Source organism: Vespa mandarinia, chromosome 2 (assembly GCF_050613455.1).
Source record: "Vespa mandarinia isolate Hongniang chromosome 2, ASM5061345v1, whole genome shotgun sequence".
NCBI classification, from domain to species: Eukaryota; Metazoa; Arthropoda; class Insecta; order Hymenoptera; family Vespidae; genus Vespa; species Vespa mandarinia.
The window spans coordinates 9,207,501-9,227,082 of NC_140811.1; the positions used below are offsets into that span (position 1 = coordinate 9,207,501).

At 31.7% G+C, this 19,582-nt stretch overlaps 1 protein-coding gene across 12 annotated transcripts in view; it reads left to right on the plus strand.

The window, feature by feature from the left end:
• Window positions 1-19,582, plus strand: part of LOC118450308 (uncharacterized) — a 147,627-nt gene that overhangs the window by 27,129 nt on the left and 100,916 nt on the right. For 4 of the 12 annotated variants that reach the window (XM_085665009.1, XM_085665013.1, XM_085665014.1 and 1 more), the window contains exon 1: window positions 1-1,338. This exon is cut by the window's left edge. The exons of 3 other annotated variants lie outside the window; for them this stretch is intronic. In XM_085665009.1, coding sequence (XP_085521135.1) covers window positions 951-1,338 — 388 coding nt within the window. In that variant the 5' untranslated portion in view covers window positions 1-950. The remainder of the gene's footprint in view (window positions 1,339-19,582) is intronic. 5 more of the 12 variants (XM_085665011.1, XM_085665010.1, XM_085665007.1 and 2 more) reach the window with 3 other exon arrangements.

Consider the following 19,582-nt stretch of genomic DNA (forward strand, 5'->3'; position numbering starts at 1 on the left):
CAAAAGCTCTGTGTTTCTCTTCGAGCTCCTATAATAGGAAAAAAGAGATTTGTGTGTTGTGTTATCATTGCGGGACGAGGGCGGCACGATACGAACTATTCATACGACGATGACGATGACGATGACGATGACGATGACGATAATGTCTCGGCCGTTGGCGTCGATTAACACGCTTTGCCTTTTTCGTACTACGTAGAAAAACAAGAAACGTCTATCCAAAGAAAAAGTGGGAAGGAAGATATCAACAGCAACAGAAAGAAAGAATAAAAGGAAGAAATCATCAGGTTTTCATTCATTCGAATTCCTTCTTGAAAGGGAAATATAAGCCGTTAATATTTTCTTACGTTTTTCTTTAACAACATTCGATTCTATCTTATTGCATAAGTGTTGTTTTCCTAAGAATATTGAATAGGGAGAAGGGAAATAGAGATCGATGTGTGTAGTAAGAAGTAAGAAATGAAAAAATAGATCATAATCGTCGATACGTGGTTGGTTTCTCATCCCAGGGTTTCTAATCAAAAACGACGACGACGACAGGGTCATTTTTAGAGAGATCCTTTGGAGTTCGAGGAAATCTGATTCTGGAGCTACTTCCATCGCGGAAATCCGCTAGAGTCTCCGTGATTGATCAAGAGGAAAAAGGAATAGGAAAAAAGAGTATCAAAGGTGGTGGAGGAGGAGGAGGAAGAGAAAAAGGGGGAAGGGGAAAAGCGAGGAAGGAAGATTTTTTCTTGGTGTCGGATAGTTGGAATCGTCGAGCCGTGGAGCCGCATCATAGCAGCAAGGCACGACGCGAGCCGACCACTCGAGCAGCCGTGCGTCAGGATGTTCCTTGTGCCATTGAGAGGACCCATCCGGTAGCTCCGTTGCCGGCTCTTGTCGCGATCTTCAGGCCTTGGAGGAGGAAGAATCGTGTAGGACAACATTCAAAGGAACGATCGGGGAGGAAAATGTCGGTCAGGGTCAGCGGAGTTTATTTGGTGCCTGCTTCGGCCACCAACACCACCATCAGTAGCGAGGCGAATAACGAGAGGAGTAACAATAATCTCGTTCCTTTGCACGAAAGCAATCTTCAACAGCAAGCCCAGCAACAACAGCAACATCATCATCACCATCATCATCAGCAACAACAGCAACAACATAAACAACAGTACTATGCTACTAAGACAGTCACCATCGCCACTGCACCGCAACGGAGCAATAGCCTCGATTATTTAAACTTCGAAGAGAAACGACAAATCATCGCGTCCTCTTTGTCCCTAAGTGATTTTCTGGCTCACGGGCCTGCCGCTGCAGCGGCAGCCGCGGCCAAGGAAGTTGCAGCGAATACCGTCATTGGTGAGTACCGAAGAATATCCTAAGAATTTCAAGAGACAACGATAAAGACTCATTCGATTGACCGTGCCAAGAAAACGAGACACCCCATCGTTTTTTCTTTTCTTCTTTTTATTCTTATTTATCGACTTTCTAAGGAAATGCTTCGTTCCACGGTAAATTACTGACATTTTGTAGGAAAAAAGAAGTAAACGGTTGTTACGCAGTTAGGAAAAGCTGTTCCAGATCCAAACGAATAGTAGTCTCATCTTTCCGGGGTGAGGAGAGCAGAACGTATACCTTCTACTCGCGTTGCCTCTCCTTTTTCTCTTTTTCTTTTTTCTATGAGTGCTTCCCTTTCGCCCTCCTTTTCCTCCTCCTGCTCTCTCGTTCTGTTTTCTTCTCGACCTCAGAAGGGAACCTTTCCTCAAGGCGGATCTCTGTAAACTCCTGACGGACAACTACAAGCGGAATATCGCGACAACGCCTTTGCAACGTTGCCAACTGAGTCACGTGCGCTTCCAAAGCTGATGATCGATGATTGGTCTGTGCGCGCTCTACGCGACACATAATCGGTCTTCTCTCGTATCTTCTCGACGTCGATGACAACTACGGCTACGATGATAACATGACCACGACGGCATACCGTTCTTGAAACGACCTCGACAAATGCACTTTTCGGCAATGTTTCCTTCGAGATTGAATAGTTGTGACGTCATTTTATAACTTCTGACCTATGCAATGATACTTTTCTTACTTCTCTTTGCTTTTTTCGATTAGATTTCTCGGCGAAAAAAATAGCTTGAATTTCAAAATTTGTAATTTATTTTTTTTACTTCTTTTAGTATTTCTCGATTAAATCTTTTAACAAAAAATCGAAAATTTTCAAGTTCTTAATGAAATATTTGTCAATGAATAAAAGAAAACATGGCCGATATCTACAAAGGAAATAATACTCTTAATTTCAAAATTTCCAATGATACTTCTTACTTCAATTCGTGCTCCTTGATTATATTTTTAGACATAATATAGACAATTTTCAAATTCTTAATTAATTACTTGTCTATGCGTGAAACAACACATTAATTTGTAAATCTCTGGTGATCATCTTTTTCCTCTTCGTATTTCTTGATTAGATCTTTGACATAGTATAAATTGTTTTTAAATTCTTAGTTAATCGTTTATCTATAAGGGCAAAAATCTATGATATGATCCTTTTCACTTCTTTTCGTATTTCTCGATAACAAATTTTGTCATTATTAGTCAATCGTTTATCAACAGGAGACAAATTCTTATGATTCTTTTTATTTCTCTTTGTATTTCTTGATAAGAAATTCGAATAACACGTTTGCTAATGAATAAAAGCAAATGTAATTAACATCGTACGAAGCAAATGGAATGAATATAAAAATCAGTCGAGACAATCTCTTTTTCCTGTTGGCAATTAAGCTTCATCGGTGATTCCGGGAAGCGATGACGCGTTTATGAAGCACGAGAGTCTTTTGGTACTCCAATCGTGTAGGTACGATAAATATCACCGTTCGGCCTAGAAAATGTAATTGTGCAATATTTAATAGGATAGTGGAGGAAACGATAAACTGTCAGTGTGACTGATAGTCGTTGAAGCGGATAACGGGCGCAGAATGTACAGACTTAATGTGGCAACGCCGCACGGAAATCATTCATTGAATGGAGAACCGCCAGCTTGTCAGCGGCGAGTGCTCGCTCTCAACGGGTATGGATAACACATGCAAGCGTGCGTACGGGTGCACAAATTTTGTACGTGGAACGAAACTCATCTATTTTTGATTAATAAATTCATTGTTCACCTATCAATCGAGATTTGAATTTTTAGTTAGAAATTCGTACTTGATAATGTTTCGATCAGAATTTATTATGGTTCTGTATTCTATTCGAAATTGAATTCCTCTTATATGTACACTGTATAAGGAATTACGTTTTTAAATACATATAAAGAAATTAGTATATGTCTTATGTTTTTGCAGCAGTGATAACAGATGTAAAAATGTCTTATCAAATTTTTTTTGAAAGATTTATGTTATCCATATTATTATTATTATTATAATAATATCTATAAGATTATTATTATATCTTGTAATATTTATCACACACACACACACACATTTTATCAGAGTTGCATAGATAAATGTATTTATTCATTCATTATAAAAAAAATTTTTAAATGATAATTTTGTTTCTTCATAATGTAATATACTAATTCTTTAAATATTTATTTAAAATTGTGAACTTCGTTCGATATAGAAAAATTATTCAGTTTTAAAGTATCCGAATAAATATACCTATGTCGAATAATAAACACGTGATTTGATTCAACATCATATTTTTTGTTACTTTCATGCATTCAAAAAACCGGTGTAGAATCATGTTATTACAAAAACGATCTGTATTTTTCCCCGTTCAGTTTATCTCCATCGTTTGATTCAACTGCTTGAACTTATTCATTTTTCAAGCGCTTTACTTAGCGAGACAATAGTCCGAAATCGTTTTATCGTTTTACGGAAGAAACTCGTGGAGAGAACGAACGAAAATTAGACGGAATACTAGATTCTTTTTTCTATGGAATTGTAAGTTTAATGCGTCGTGGTTTTACTACTAATGTCATTACGAAAGTAAATTCGATATTGATTTCAATACGTTGCTTCTGAAAAAAATTCTTTCTCGATTTTTATTGTCTTTGCCTTCTGCCATTATTTAAACAAGATCGTTTGATAATAATAGTATGATCATTGAAACAACAAATGTTTTTTTTATTTTTGAACATTTCGGTAACTCGATAGAGTAATTGATAGAAATGTTACAAAGATACGATCGTTGATATTTAATATTTTCTTTTCCTTTCAACGAAGAAGCAACAAGAAATAACTATAAGAAAGAAAGAAGGAAGAAAAAAGAAAGAGAATTTTCTTAAATTCCGTCGAATAATTTCCCCGAAGAAAGGTGCAAGGAGAAATAAATGAGTCATCGTATTTTCTTTCTTAAAATGTGCATTGGCGTGTTTCATTACACATTTACGTAATTACCCTCGTTCTATCTGACGAAGAGTTGGTGTATCGAGATTATCAGTTGATTCTTATTTTTAAACAATAATCTTTGCTAGTCGTAGTAATAGTAGGCAATAATAGAAAAGGAAGAAGAAGAAATCGTAGGTGATATTCATTGGTAAAATTTTGAATCTTTCATATTTTCTACCGAGAGAATACGCTACATAATTTAAATTTCTCTGCGATCTAGCCTTACTCAGTAAGCCATTGTAAAGCGCGAAATTCAAATGTTGAGTCGCTACTGACTCTGAATTGAGAATATTTCTTTAAGTGAGAATAACATTTTCTTTCCTTATTTTTTTTTCTTTCTTTCTTTCATTCTATTTTCCTTTTTTCTTTCGTTATGAATGTTTTCACGTTGAGATGGATTCTTCGGATAGGGTTATTGAACGAGAAAGAGTCATAAGAAGAGGTTTGAACTCTAGGAAATGTGTCTCATGGATAATTCATCCTCTCATTTCACGATTCTGTATAGCCAGAAAAAGGCCTTTACCGAGTAACAAGCAAGGGCCTCGAAAAAAAGGAAAAGCTTTTTCTCATCCGTGCTATATACATACGTTACTCTACGATATCTGGGCCTATTATCTGTTGGTGTAGCTTTTTAAACTCGCCGATGAAATCGTTTCAATCTTCTCCATAGTTTTCTCTCATAATCTCGAGGAAAGAATCTCCTTTAGATTTTCATCTTTATTGTATACTTTTGTTTTTATTTTAAGGATCTCTTCTTCGATAAGCTCGAAGAAAAAAAGAGCACGTTTTTCGAATTCGAAAAGAACTTCGATAGTTTTAAGTTTAATTCTCTATGATTCTCTAATGAACAAACAAGAACGTTTCCGTTAGAAATTTAAATTCGATTCGTTAAATCTGAATTCGTAGTTCTTCTTTCCGAATTATCAAAGTTCATATTTTAAGTTTACTCCAAATATCAAGGTTATATATCCCGTAGCAATCATAAATTTGATGCTGAAATCGATACAGTGAATCGATGAGATATTTAAGAGATTGTTTAGCCTTTCCGGCATCGTAAAGAAATGAAGAAAAGATCTCTAGTAAATTGAGATATCGTAGAATTAATGTTGTCAAGGAATAATGATTTTTCTCGCTCATACTCTTTCTTTTTCTTTCTCTCTGACATACAGTTTAGTGAATGATCGCAGCGTATTGGTATTTGTGGAGGTATCTGGCAAGTGGCAAAAAGGGGGAGGATGAACAACTTCGAGCTATTTGTGACGATGTTCGATATCGATCGCCATTTCTCATGACAGCCAGAAAGCAATAAAGAGAGAGGGGGGGGGGAGAGAGATTTTCCAATGCCAGGACTGTAATTTTCCATATGAACTTTATCAATTCTTTGTTATACATTTAGACACGCACGAGTTGAAAAGCACGTTTAGTTATACTTTTTTCACAATTACGAGAATTTCCAGTGTTAAAATTTCAATGGAATCCCTTCGTTATGTAACGGTCAACCTACATACCTTCTTATATATGGAAACGTCATGGGAATGTCAGTAAAACATAAGTATAGGGTTCATGCTTTTTGCTTCATGTTTTTTATTCCATTGGAAAGTTTCGCTTTAATTCGAATTGCTTCGTAAATTTGAAAAATATTTCTTCTTTGATAGATGTCCATTACTTTTTTAATCTTCAAGATACTTTCACGTGTTTCTATTAGAAAATATTGCTTTTCGTAATAGTTTTCATTCAAGTGTAGTAGTAATTTTAAAAAGATCACGACTCTCTCTCCCTTTCTCTCGATGTTAAATATAAAGGAAATTTATTTTTCACATATCGAGATATCGTCTGCGTTGTTGCTCGAAGTACTTCAGAAGAATCTTTCGGCGTTATTTATGGAACTTAACGTCCATGAAAAGTTTCTTGGATTTATTTATTCCCTCTCTCCTTCTCGACATCGTTTTCATTCGTTTGATACATTCCACTAGCCCATCTTATTCGGTTCTCTTGGGAAAGATTCTCGAAAGGAAACGTTTTTATCACTGTTAATCGAATGTTTTATGAGCTAAGAAACTTTTATATCTTTTACTATCTCGAAAGATTTTCGAAATTTTTATATCAAGAATGATTCGAGTTCAATAAGCAGAAAAAGAAATTAGCTTGACGAATAGAATAAATATTTTGAAAGATTAAAATTACTCGATTCTTATTTTCTAAAATTACTCTTTTTCTTATTTTCTATTTGTTGTGATTTATGGTTTAATTCTCGAGCAAACATCATTTCTATGTTGCATCGGTATAGACGTGACACGTAAGAGCTCGTTCCACGATGCCGAATCTGTTTTCTTTTCTGATCAGTTATTTTACCATTTTCTATAGTGACGTATATGTTTTATATGTACATGTTTGGATAACACTGCGTATATAATGAAATTATGGATTCAGCAGTTTTGACACGGTTTTGTCGGTAGAAAGTGTATATGTTGATTTCTGTAAACAACGAATAGGTTGCCTACGAATGCAGCATATATCGTTAATAACTATTCAAACTATTCATTTGTTTTATCATATAACATTAATCTTGGCCAGTTGATGTTTAATTGTTCGAGCAAATATAAGAAAGTTGTAAGGAGAGAGTGGGGTTACGATAAAAAATGGAACCGTGTGAACATAACAATCGGTTGACACCAATTCGGTAAAATTACCGATACGGTCGAAACGCATGTCGTGAATTTACAATGAAGCATTATTCATCGTACATCATATACATTCGACAAACCGAAAACAAATTATTCTCATTCGTGTGAAACAACGTATGAAGCAACGTATAAAATTATTTTATTAATTTATTTTATTATTACACTTTGCACTCGAGAGGTGACTCTCGCTCACCATATGTTCACCGATCAGCATTACACCAGCTTTATCTTGGCTGAACCATTATTTAAACTGAAATACCACTTGATAGGAGCAATCTTAACGAATAGGAAACATTTACCAAATCAAAAAAAAAACAAAATTCCGCAAGAAATCGACAGTAGTATACCGCAAAAGAAATACTTTAGTTTTAGTATGGAAGGACCAAGAGGGTTGTCACGTGCTTGACCAATTGGAATAATGCAGGAGTGAGTACAGTAAAAAGAATTTTATGAGGTGGTATTGAAATTACCATCAAAAAGCCTAATGTTGTAATAAATTATATAAAACATATGGGCGGTGTCAATCGTGCAGATCAGTATGCCTCAACGTACTTTTAGGAAAATCTTTGAAATGGTGGCGTAAATTGTTTTTTTGAGGTCTGGAAATTTGTGTAATAAATTCATATATTCTTTATAAAATCATTGAACAGCAAAGAAGATAACAGCCGCTTAATCACTTGCGGTATGTAAAACTGACTGGAGATTTTCACCAAATACGTGATCGAACTTCAACTTCAACCTCCGATTCCGAAAAGATCCGCCTGAATGGAAAGCTGCATAACATTCTAACAGGAGTTAAGAAGAATTGTAAAGTCTGCTCTCAAAGAAATAAATCCGGCAAAAGACATCAAACAATATATTATTGTAATACTTATCCCGAAAAGCCGGGCATCCATCTCGGCAATTGTTATATAAAATATACAAAGCAAAATTAAAAAGACTGATGTTTAAGAAATTATCTTCGTAAAGATGTAAAGATACATAAAATGTTAAAATATAAAAGTTTTATAAGATAATTTGTGTATTTAATCATTTTAAGTTAGAGGTAAGAAATTCACCAAAAGCACTACAGAACATCTCGAGTTGCTGATTCGTCCGCGCGAAAATGGCCCCGAGTGCAAAGGGTTAATATATTCCCAATTGCTGAAGTATTAATTCTATTCTATTCTGTATAACGGGATTTTATGATTTAATATTATGCTAATGTATGTAAAAAAAAGAATAATTTTATCTTCCTTTAATATTTTTTAAATAAATTTTCAGGCATAAAACACTTTTAATATTTGATTCTATGATAATTAATAAAATAGATCTCTTTGTATAAAGCTACTTCATAGAATTTGATAATAGAATTACATAATAAATTTCACTCTTTCTTTCATTTTTTTGCCAACTAAAAATAAGTATATAAGTATATCTCAATATCTATAAAAGTAAGAAAGAAATCTTGAAAAAAGACAATCTTTAATTTAATTTATTCGAATATTCATTCTTTTTCACTCTTACAATCACTTAGTATGTTTGATAAATTATAATTTAAACTTTTTACAGTAAAATATGTTATATTCATTTTGAAGAGAAGAAATTGAAAACACAGATAATTTTAAATCAAATAATTATAATGTAACACCTTAAGAAATTTCATAAGGACTGATATAGAAATATCCATTTATACTTTTAGAAAATAAATCGCTTCTCATTGTCATAAAAAAACTGTTGAAGAATTGTCAAATAAATTTTTCATATGAGATAATATATTAATAATATTAGGAACTTGTAAATCTCATCAAAATGACGAATTTCAGATTTATTGTTTTAGAATTATTAAAATCATATTTCTTACAAAAGTATTAACTATAAATATAATTTTTTTTATTTATATTTTTAAATTAAAGAAACAAAAATTGTTTTTGTTTATTTTGTATTTTTAATTTAACTTTTTAATAACAACTTTACTTTTTATTACTTTTAGTTTTGTAAAAACTAATAATAAATAAGAAATGATAAAAATAAGTCGATAGTACTAATGCCAATTCGTAGAAATTTAAACGCAATCGTTTTAATCATAATCATTTCAGATATAAGAGTTCGTCATTTCATTTTTATATTACAATGACATATTCATCTCTCTCTGTTCTTGTAAATAGCTATGCAACGAAACAACTGGAATGTTATTCGTTAATCGCCGAGAATGATTCATCCTCAAATGATTGTTGTAATTCTGCATTTATGTATATGAATTACGATAATTTTATCCAAGACTTTAAAAGGATCGTTTATTTTCTTATTTTCATTATATATTACATATATATTATATTATATTATATATATATATATATATATATATATCAGACTTTATATCGTGCTTATATTAAGTACTTATGAATTGCTCTTGATGGCATATAACTTTAAAGTCAAATATAACTATACACTTTGTAAAGTTTTATTTCATTTTTTTATCACAATATTAATTATAATATTTATTCATATCTGTTTGCTGAAAAAATCTATTTATATTTATTTGCTAATAAATTATATCAAATTTTTTTTCTTTTTTTTTTTTAGAATTGAGAAAGATTTATAAAGATAAAATGTTGCATAAACTGTTTTACTGTATATTTTTTAAAATACTTTCGAGAACTAGAAAAACTAAATAACATTTTTTTTGAATATTTCATTTAAAATCTGTATGTTTCAAGTTTTTGAATGTAAAATTACAAATATAAAATAAAAAAACGAACAATTATATTTATACTCATTGTTTTTCATCAATCAATTGAAGAAAACATCGAGATTTTTAATTAGAAATAAGATTTGAAATACTTCGAATCGTTTCGAATGTTTTGTTTATTTTGGTGATAAATTCGAATCACTGCAATCCTAATTTGAAATGTGCGAAGTCTTGATAAATGTAGAATCTTTTATCACTTTTGTTGTTTTGGTAATGAACTCATTTCGAATCGCTTCGAATTTGTATCATAAGTTTGAGCCCGATTCCAAGCTTATACTCTTGAAAGTTTTAATCGTCAACTGATATGTTTCAAAGTCTTCAAAGTTTCCATAGGTTTTAAAAACCTGACGAATAATCAATATTTTACAAGCTTTTTGTTTACTTCTGTTCAAGCAGTATCATCAACATGAAATATAAGAAAATCTGGAGAATTCCAATTAATAGAAATACATTTGTTTACATTATTCACTTTTATATCATGCAATACATATTATGAATATTGTGATTTTGAATAATTTGTGAATTATGAATATGAAAGTGGAAAAAATAAGTTTAGTGTCTAAATATGTACTACTTATTCAATAGTGAAATCGTATTTAAAGTTAATCTGATGTAATATGATATATATGGAGTATAGAGTGTAGTAATTATATTTAAAGTTAAATAAGTAATAAGGTCATTTTTTAAATTCACGGTTTTTTATTTTTAACTTTAAGATGTTTCATTTTAACAATGAAATTTATATATAAAAAGAAATCATTATGATAAAAAATTCGAAATCATATACCCAAATCCGGATTTTCTGATAATGAGTACCTGGGAAAATAAAAGCACTAATCAGTATCAAACTAAATACATTAAAACATACATTTTAAATATAAATATCTTGTTACTGAACAAATACATAATAACAAAGTAGCGGTATAAGATTTGATATATTGCGCATAGAAAGAATTTCTTGTCTTTAGTACAACGAAAGTGATAAAAGAATCGAAATTTATCAAGACTTTGAAGACTTGCAAGTTTCGAATCAGATTCGGAATGATTCGAAAATGGTGCCTCAAATCTCACAATCTATTGTCATTCGAAGAACGAAATCGACGAAAGATTTGAGATTTATTAGATTGTTGACTTTATCAAGATTTCGACACATGTTAATAACTTTAAGCTTTGAAAAAACTTCGAAACATTTGAAGTTGTTATTTGTCTTTATTCGAATAAGTATTTCAGATCCTAACATTAATCGTAACACTTTGTAGCCTAATTCTTTGTCGTATCTATTATTTTATTATATTTTATAAATATTGTATATACTAATTAACATTTTTCTTGAATATTTCATTCAAAATCATGTAATATGTAATATGTAATATGTAATATGTAATATCTAATATTACATGTAATATGTAACTAGTATAGTTATACTGTATCAAATATAACTTCGACTTAAAATATTAAATGAAGTAAAAATTAAGATAACAATTCATTTGTTGTCGATAAAATGAGATAAAATTAAAAAAATATAGAAACATAAATGCGTGACTTTGAAGATGTGCTTATATAGGATTAAATGATAATTCCTTTGCTAGGATAGTTCGAAGATAATTCGAGGCAGATAAAAAAAAGAAACTTAGGAATGCCTGGGTAAACCTTGACCTCGCCATATTGCAATAGGGTCGTTGGTCCGTGAGTGTTTACCCTGTGTCAGCCGGCACGAGAATAGAACCAGGGCAGTCTAGATCGCCAAGAAAGGTCTTGTTGCTGTGTGCAACAAGAGAATAGATATATTCGTATCGCATTCCCGAATTAAAACTTTATCTTGATCTTAATTCTCTTCCTATTTGACTCCATTACCGATACGAACTAAATACAGTAAAAAGTTACAGAAATATATAGGATATTCTATTGAACTGAATAAAATATCTTTTCTTTTCTTTTCACAAAAACTGTTTGACGTAATAACTTAATTCAATTATCATCTATATGTTTATTTAAGTTTTACCCATAACGTTCATGAAAAAACAATAGAAACAGGAGAATTAGGATGGATGAAGCAATTATTTGCAATTATTGCTTATTACAGAAGCTGATATTTAACGAGTATTTTCTAATAAATACCGACTGAACAGGCATAGTTGATTTAATTTAAGGAAACGAATGAATCGTTTTATTTATTTATACATATGGCTTTTATCCAATTACAAAATATTAACTTATATTGATGTCTAGTCATACTTGACATAAAATTTCAAAGAATTTTATTATGTTTTTATATTTTCATTTTTTTCTTAATTAAGAAATTATTTTTCTAACATGCAAAAATATGTTAGAGAAAATTTTTATGGATAATTTACAAAAATCATCTTATATAAATATCGAGTCGCACTCAGCAAAGGATTTCAAAGAATTTTTTGCAATGTTTTTACATATACACTTCTTAATTTCTTGTATTTTAAAAGATTTTTTATGGATGGCTAGATCGTAGACATGTTAATAATAATAAAAGATCTCTTTATTTAGCTGAAGATGGAGTATTCAACGAGAGACATTTATTATTGTTAAATTAAAAGATTAATGACCAGATTAAAATGTGTCATGTATCGATGATGATCATAGGCTCATAACCAAACGATAAATTACGTGCGAATAAACTGACAAATAATTTATCTACCGATCGATATCTCCATTGAAATGTATGCAAGCTTTTCTTTTTATTATTCTCTCTTTCCCCCACCCCTCTCTCTTTCTTTCTCTCGTTTTCTTTCTTGCTTTCTTTTATATTATTCTAACATTGTAAGGAACTGAATATGGCAAGAATCGAACACTAGGCTTTATCTATTTGTATCAATTGATTTTTTGTGTCCATTGATTTTCTTTTCAAACTTTTTCCATCTTTTCTGACAACGATCAATTTGAGTTTATTTACCTATTTCTAAGTGTGCGTATATGTATGTGTACAATATGTATGTATATTTCGTATGATTAAAAAGAAATTTTTGTTTAGCAAATGCATCCGAGCTTACGTATATATGTAATATCAATTTTTATTTTTGTATTTTTTTTAATAAAATTTATCTTTATTTTAGAGATACTTTTAGAATAAAAATATACAATAATTTTAAAACGTATCTAATTTTTGTAAAAATATTCTCTTGAGAGTTTTGCAAGTCGAACGATTAATTTGGTACGTAGTTGTTTATTGCTTATGTGTACGTGCGAATTTGCGCGTGCCATTTTGCTGTTTATGATAACCACGATTGCGTTTGATCGTCCTTGAAATCGACTGTAGTTGAGTCTAGACTAGGTCGACGAATCCAATTTCAATGGAATCAAACAATAGGCAGGATGGATCATACGTAATTGTGATTATGTCTTGACATGGAACTTTGTTCTTTTTTCTTTTCTTTTTTTCTTTTTTTCTTATTATAGTAAAGAAAAAACATCATTGTGTACCGGTTAAAGCTATTGACCGTGTTCATTCACTAATTTTTAGTACATTTATTCGTTTATTTGTTTATTCGTCCTTCCTACGCCCATTTCTTTTCGCTATGTTTTTCTACTAGTTTTTGTAAACTTGTATTATATTCCAACGTCATTCAGAAAAGATATGCTTGTTTGCTACTACACATGAAGCGGAACTAATTGCGTTTCGTAGGTATTTTGCAACGTTGAAAATGAATTCGCTGCTGTAAAAACTTGTTATCGTGTCCTATTTCCAAGATAAGAAGGAAAAAATGAATTTAAAAATGTTTAATATTATAGGAAAGTGTCATGTCTGTATCTTTTCTTAATGCAATTTAAATATGTAAGTATCATTAAAGCTATTGAAGTAAAATCTTGTTTTTAAAATGTGTTTCTTCATACTCTAATTATAAACTACAATTAAATTAAACTTTATATTTCTAAATCTTTTTAAAATAGAGAGAATGTGATTCTTATCTCTTACATTTAGTAAGATAGCAAATAAAGCAAAAAAAAGGAAGAAGAAATATATCAATGAAAAATCGAATGATTTAAATATACCGCGAATTTTGTTTTCGAAAGACAATATTGTTTCCACGAAGTTCTCACACACGTGATTGTTATTGAATTCTTCCTTGTAAGTTTTGGCAAACGGTAGGGTAGCACGTGCGATCGTGTGTACTTAACGTCGGTAATTTGCGATAAGTCGACTGTCGTTAACGACGAAACGACTAGCACCATTCCCACGAGAAACACTTGTGAAATTTTCATCACCAGGAATATTCATAGGTGGTCCCTCCTTGAGGAGAGACCATCTACCATATAAAAACATATTTTGGCATATCCGAGACACTCCTCGAGTTCATGAGGGCTATTTATGTCGAATGGGCGTTTTGGCAGGCAAAGATTCAATGAAGCTAAAACGTTTACTCTGCTATAGACATCGATTGACTTTTGAATCAAAATACGAAACCTTCCTAAAGATCGTGAATAGAAGATTAACGAACGATGAATTTTATGATCAAAGATGTTCTCTTATATGATAATAAATTATTATATAAGTACCTTGAAAATTGGACTGACCGAATTTTCGAAAGACTGTCGCTGTAATACTACTAATTTGTAATACTATTAATTTGAGATACAAATAAAACGGAACTTAATGCAACCGAAAAATACCATTTAATTTAGCTCAACTGAACAATTACGTGGAAGCTGAGAAAGAGTACATTTTATTTTGAAATTTTGATTTTTATTAATCAGATTGATACATAATGTTAATCCCTTGACATACAATAACGAATTAGATTCGTCATTCATTTCATGTGCCACTGTAGACTTTGACGAGTTTGACTCGTCATTGTATGTCAAGGAGTTAATAACCGATGAATTTGACGATAGATGATTTTTAATGAAATAGTTTCTTTATTTGATATTAAATTATTATATAAATATTTTAAAAATTAGACACGTAAAATTTATAATTTTTATTTCATCCTGCGCTTTAATATGATCATACTTGTAACAAAGTTTAATTATATTCGCTTTCGCAGAAAACGGGTCCATGCACTTGTTAGATGCACTTGGAAATATCGTAGTATAAAAGAGCTTTATCATCGACCTAGTTTCGTCAATGCCATCACAAAAATCGATTCTATTCAATTTCGACGAGTATAGTCAGTACTCACATAAACTCGATCTTATCATTGATCGTTAAAGATGAGCGGAGAGAGAAGAAATAGCAGAGAGAGGGAGGAGAGAAAAGATGTGCGGTCGAAGTCGATCGAAGGAATTTCTATGAATTCGTCATCGAATTATATCGACTAGTCATAGAGAACGCTTACCCTTTTCTCTATTTTTTGTGAATGTCAGATCTAGAAGTAGCTTGAGAAAGAGAGAGAAAGATGGCTAGATTCTATCGACTAACCGGACGCAGCTGATGATCTCACTACAGCAGAGCAACGGCAACGAACCGTTTTCTCTTCTCTTTTCTCATCTCGACGGACTTCTCATCGCAAAAGTACGTATAAACGAAGTGTGCCGAGTCGCTTTTGGCCATCTTCCACGCGGAAAATAGTTTTGGGGCGCCTTAGTTCCTCGGACCACTTGCCAGAACTTGCTACGAGTCCCTCGAGTCTTCGATTTCGCCAATTTTAATGCCGATAAGATGTTACTGCTTCTTATTTATCTTCTTTTTCTTTTGTAGTCGTTTGTTCCTCCGATTCTCTCTCCTTCTCTTTCCTTATCTTCAATTTTTTCGATAAGTTTACGAATCAATTTTGTCAGTTCTTTTTTAGATATTTATTCCTGAATACGATCGATTTTGTTTTAGTAACTTATGATTATTCATCAATCAAATTTATTTATATTCATTTAAGACAATTAAAATTCCCAAAAGCTACATAAAATATTAATTTTTTGGGAAATAAAAAATTTTGATAGTAACGAAGTTTTTCACTAAAATTTTCCCAACGTATCTGTTTTACGTTCGCCTTGCAAGAACTTTGCAAGAAACATGATCTTTTCTTCGCATATTTAAATGAGGATTTGCTTGTTTTACGGATTCTTATGGAATCTTTGTATCAGGTAAAGAGGCTTCATGTAATAATAAGCGAAAGGAAGGAAGGATCAAAGATAATGACATGTGGGAGTTGGAAACCTATAGGAAATTGTGTGAGAATTTGTGAAAGTAAGAGCGAGATAAAAAATATTCTCTTCTGTGAACTATTGAGTTTCTATTCTCTTTCTATTTATTTCTCGAAAATGATGTGAAAAGCAATAAAGTTCGGCTTATCACGAAAACAATTAAATCACCAAAAGTTTATAATCTTCGTCTTCGTTTCATTTAATTTTCTTGTGCATAATTTAGTCTTTGTCAATCGATTTTCTCATTCTTATTTTCATACTAAACAAAAAGATAAAATAGCGATACGGTATTTAAATTTCGTGGGTTTCCATTTTTTATTTATCCTTTTTTCGAATATCACGAATTATTGGACAAGTTCTTGTTCTTTCCCTTTCAATGCTGCGAAATATACGACAAAGGAAATATGACGTATTTCGGGACAAAAATTTCTTTTTCTCTTGATTTCGCTTTATTTGTACTCGTCCATCATTCAAGGTCGCTTTTTGCACTGTCGCAAGGTCTTGGAACTCTTGATGATTTCTTTTATTTTTATGCTCCTTTTCTCTTTTCTTCCTCTTTTCTTCCTCTTTTCTTCCTCTTTTCTTCCTCTTTTCTTTTATCCTGCTTCCGTTCAAAGTTCCATCACGACTACCGTGCTAATACTCTCTCGCATTCTTTTTCCTTCCCCTTTTCGTGGCTTCTTTATCTTTCACTTTATCTAGTGAGCCTCGAGCTCATTGGCACATTGGCCCTTCGTGACATTGACACATTTTCATGGTTAACAAAGGATGGGGCCAACGAAAGTTGTGTAGAGAGAGAAAGAGAAAGAGAAGGAGAAAGGAAGAACAAGAACAGATAGATACAAAGAGAAAGAGAGTGAGAGTGAGAAAGAGAGAGAGAGAGAGAGAGAGAGAGAGAGAGAGAGAGAGAGAGAGAAAGTGTTCTTTTTTCTGTAGAAGTCGAAAGTTAGGCTCTTCATTCCTCATCTCTTCGTCTCCACTACGATCAAACGCGTCTGGCAAGTTGCCAGTTTTTTCAGGGTGTTCCACGATTGACATCGAATCGACGAAAGGAAACCTTTACGAAGTTTGCAAAGTGACGGACATTAAAATTCTTAAAAGATTTTTAAAGATTCGATTCTTCTCGTTATGGACGGAAGAGAATTAGAATAATAAATCGGAATAAAGAAAGCATTTTTCTTTCCTTTTTTTTGTTGCTAATTATCGCCGAGTACAATGAACTTTGAAATTTAAAAAGTTCATGTACCATATGTGAAGTATGTGTTTTGACTTTTAAAGGAAATTTCTTCTATCCTAGCAGCGGAATGAATTTCTCCAAAAGTTCTTATCAGATGATTTTATAAAAAATATCTTAAAAACGCTTACATTTTTTAACTTTGGTACAAGAGGGCAAAATTCTTTTGTTTTTGTTTGTTTTTTTTTTTGTTTTTATTTATTTTAATTCTTCGCATGCTTCATATATTGTACATCTATTTAAAACATACGGTGCACTTCCGCTTAATCTAAAAAAAAAGAAATTATTCATTTGCGAAAAGCATTCGCATATTTTTGTAACTCAATGCACACAAATTATATATATGCATATATATATATATATATATATATATATATATATGTTGGATGAGACAACAACGTTTGTCAGATCGTAGCGATCCTTGGACGATCTTTTTTAGGATTTTTGTAAAGACGAAGAAAAACGAGAAATAAATAAATAAAAATAAAAACAAAAGGAAATAAAAAAAATCGAAGCATAAAAAACAACTTTGAATATTTGTAAGATGCCGTTCCGTGTCACACCACTTTCGCATTGTGCACCTACGAAGAGATCGTTCAAGAGAACGGCCGGCTCTAAATATTAAATAATAATAGTATATGTTTCCTTTCTTATAATTTGCTTATAACGTTCAGCTTTAACTAACATAATAATAATAATCATACTAACATAATAATAAATACACACACTCATATAAATACATATACATATATGTATATATACATATATGTATATATGTATTATATATTAGTCTCTATGTATACATCTATTCTTTTATGTGTATACATATATGTGTACGTATATATGTCTTTTTGTAAATACAAACATCCTTTATTATTCGCATAATTGTATTCATATCCATAATAATTTGTTAATATATTTAAAATTGATATGATTGATTTTATAGAGAAGCTAACAACGACAATTTTTTTCTACAAGGGAAGCAAGCAAAACTTTTGTATGGTACGATCTGTGTAATAAACCAGACAGGTTTGAACGTGCTCTCTTGCTATATTTTAAACGTCGAAAATTTCACGTTCGGCTTTTCTTCGCGAGAAAACATAAGAAGAAAAGTTTACGAAGACGTCATTAACAGACGGCAACCTTATAAAACGTAAATGTGAAGACGTGGCGAAAATAACAATGTTCATATAAATGAATCGATATTCACAATATTACTATATATTGAAGATAAAGCGATGTTCAGGAAGCTTAGTAACTATTAATATTTTAAAGGAAAAAAAAGAAATTATATTTTTCATTTTTTTTATTGTGGCCTACGTCATATATTTAAATTCATTTATTTCAATGCATCATGTGAGATCAAAAGGAAAAAGATTGCAGCTGTTCACGATGCGAGGACTTTATTCTGAGAGTTTGAGAAACTCTGTTATTGCGTGTGTAGGTGCAGAGTATGCATGGTTTAAACACATATACACATATACATCTAGTAAAGTAAAAGGATCGTGCGCAATGTGCCACACATAGCATGCTCGTTTCCTCCCTCCCCCTTCTCTCTCTCTCTCTCTCTCTCTCTCTCTCTCTCTCTCTCTCTCTCTATGGTATTCCTCTTTATTGCTGTCTCTCTTTTTCTCCCTTCTTCACTCTTTCTTTCTGTCTGCCTCTTTCTATTGGAGTGTTCGTACGTTTATTACGTCGTTCCCTATCGCAACTCGTTGGGGAGGCCAGTAACGGTGCTTGGCGTATGACTGTATTCACAACGCCGTTACGCTAGTTTTACCAGCTGATACCTGCTCTATAGGAAAGACAAAGATACATGGCTCGCTAGATAGATACAAGAAAGATTCTTTTTTAAAGATTATTTTACCTTTAATCAATTATCTAAGCGAGATAGACGGACGAATTTCAGAACAAGATTTTAAACGGGCTTTCTCGGTCGGTGATAATTATGAAAAATTTGAAATTATACATGAAACAAATTTGTACACATGAAGTTTTTATTAGACGAAAAAATAAATTAGTTGTTGCAAGGTTCAATTTGAAATGACGCTGAAGAAAGTGGAATAAAAGAGTTCTTGATTTTAAAGTAAACTAGGACAATTTGGCTTTGGTTACTCTTATTTTGAACGATAAATCCTCACATGAAAGTAAAAGAAATGTCGGTAGTCAAATACTGTTTCATTTGCTGTTTTTAAAGTATTTCGAAGTATAGAGTGAGAAAAAAATGAAAGAAATGTAACGGAAGCGAAAGAATGATTATTGACAGTCATCAATTCTGGCACGAAATTTGAATCATGGATGAAAAGTTACTTTTTAGTATATTTCATTTGAAACGAGTATAAATATATATATATACACAAACACACACATCATACGAGTGCAATAATAGATTAATTTCTATGTTACAATATCGTATATGACGAATGTACATGTAATACTTTGCCAATTCTGTTATGCA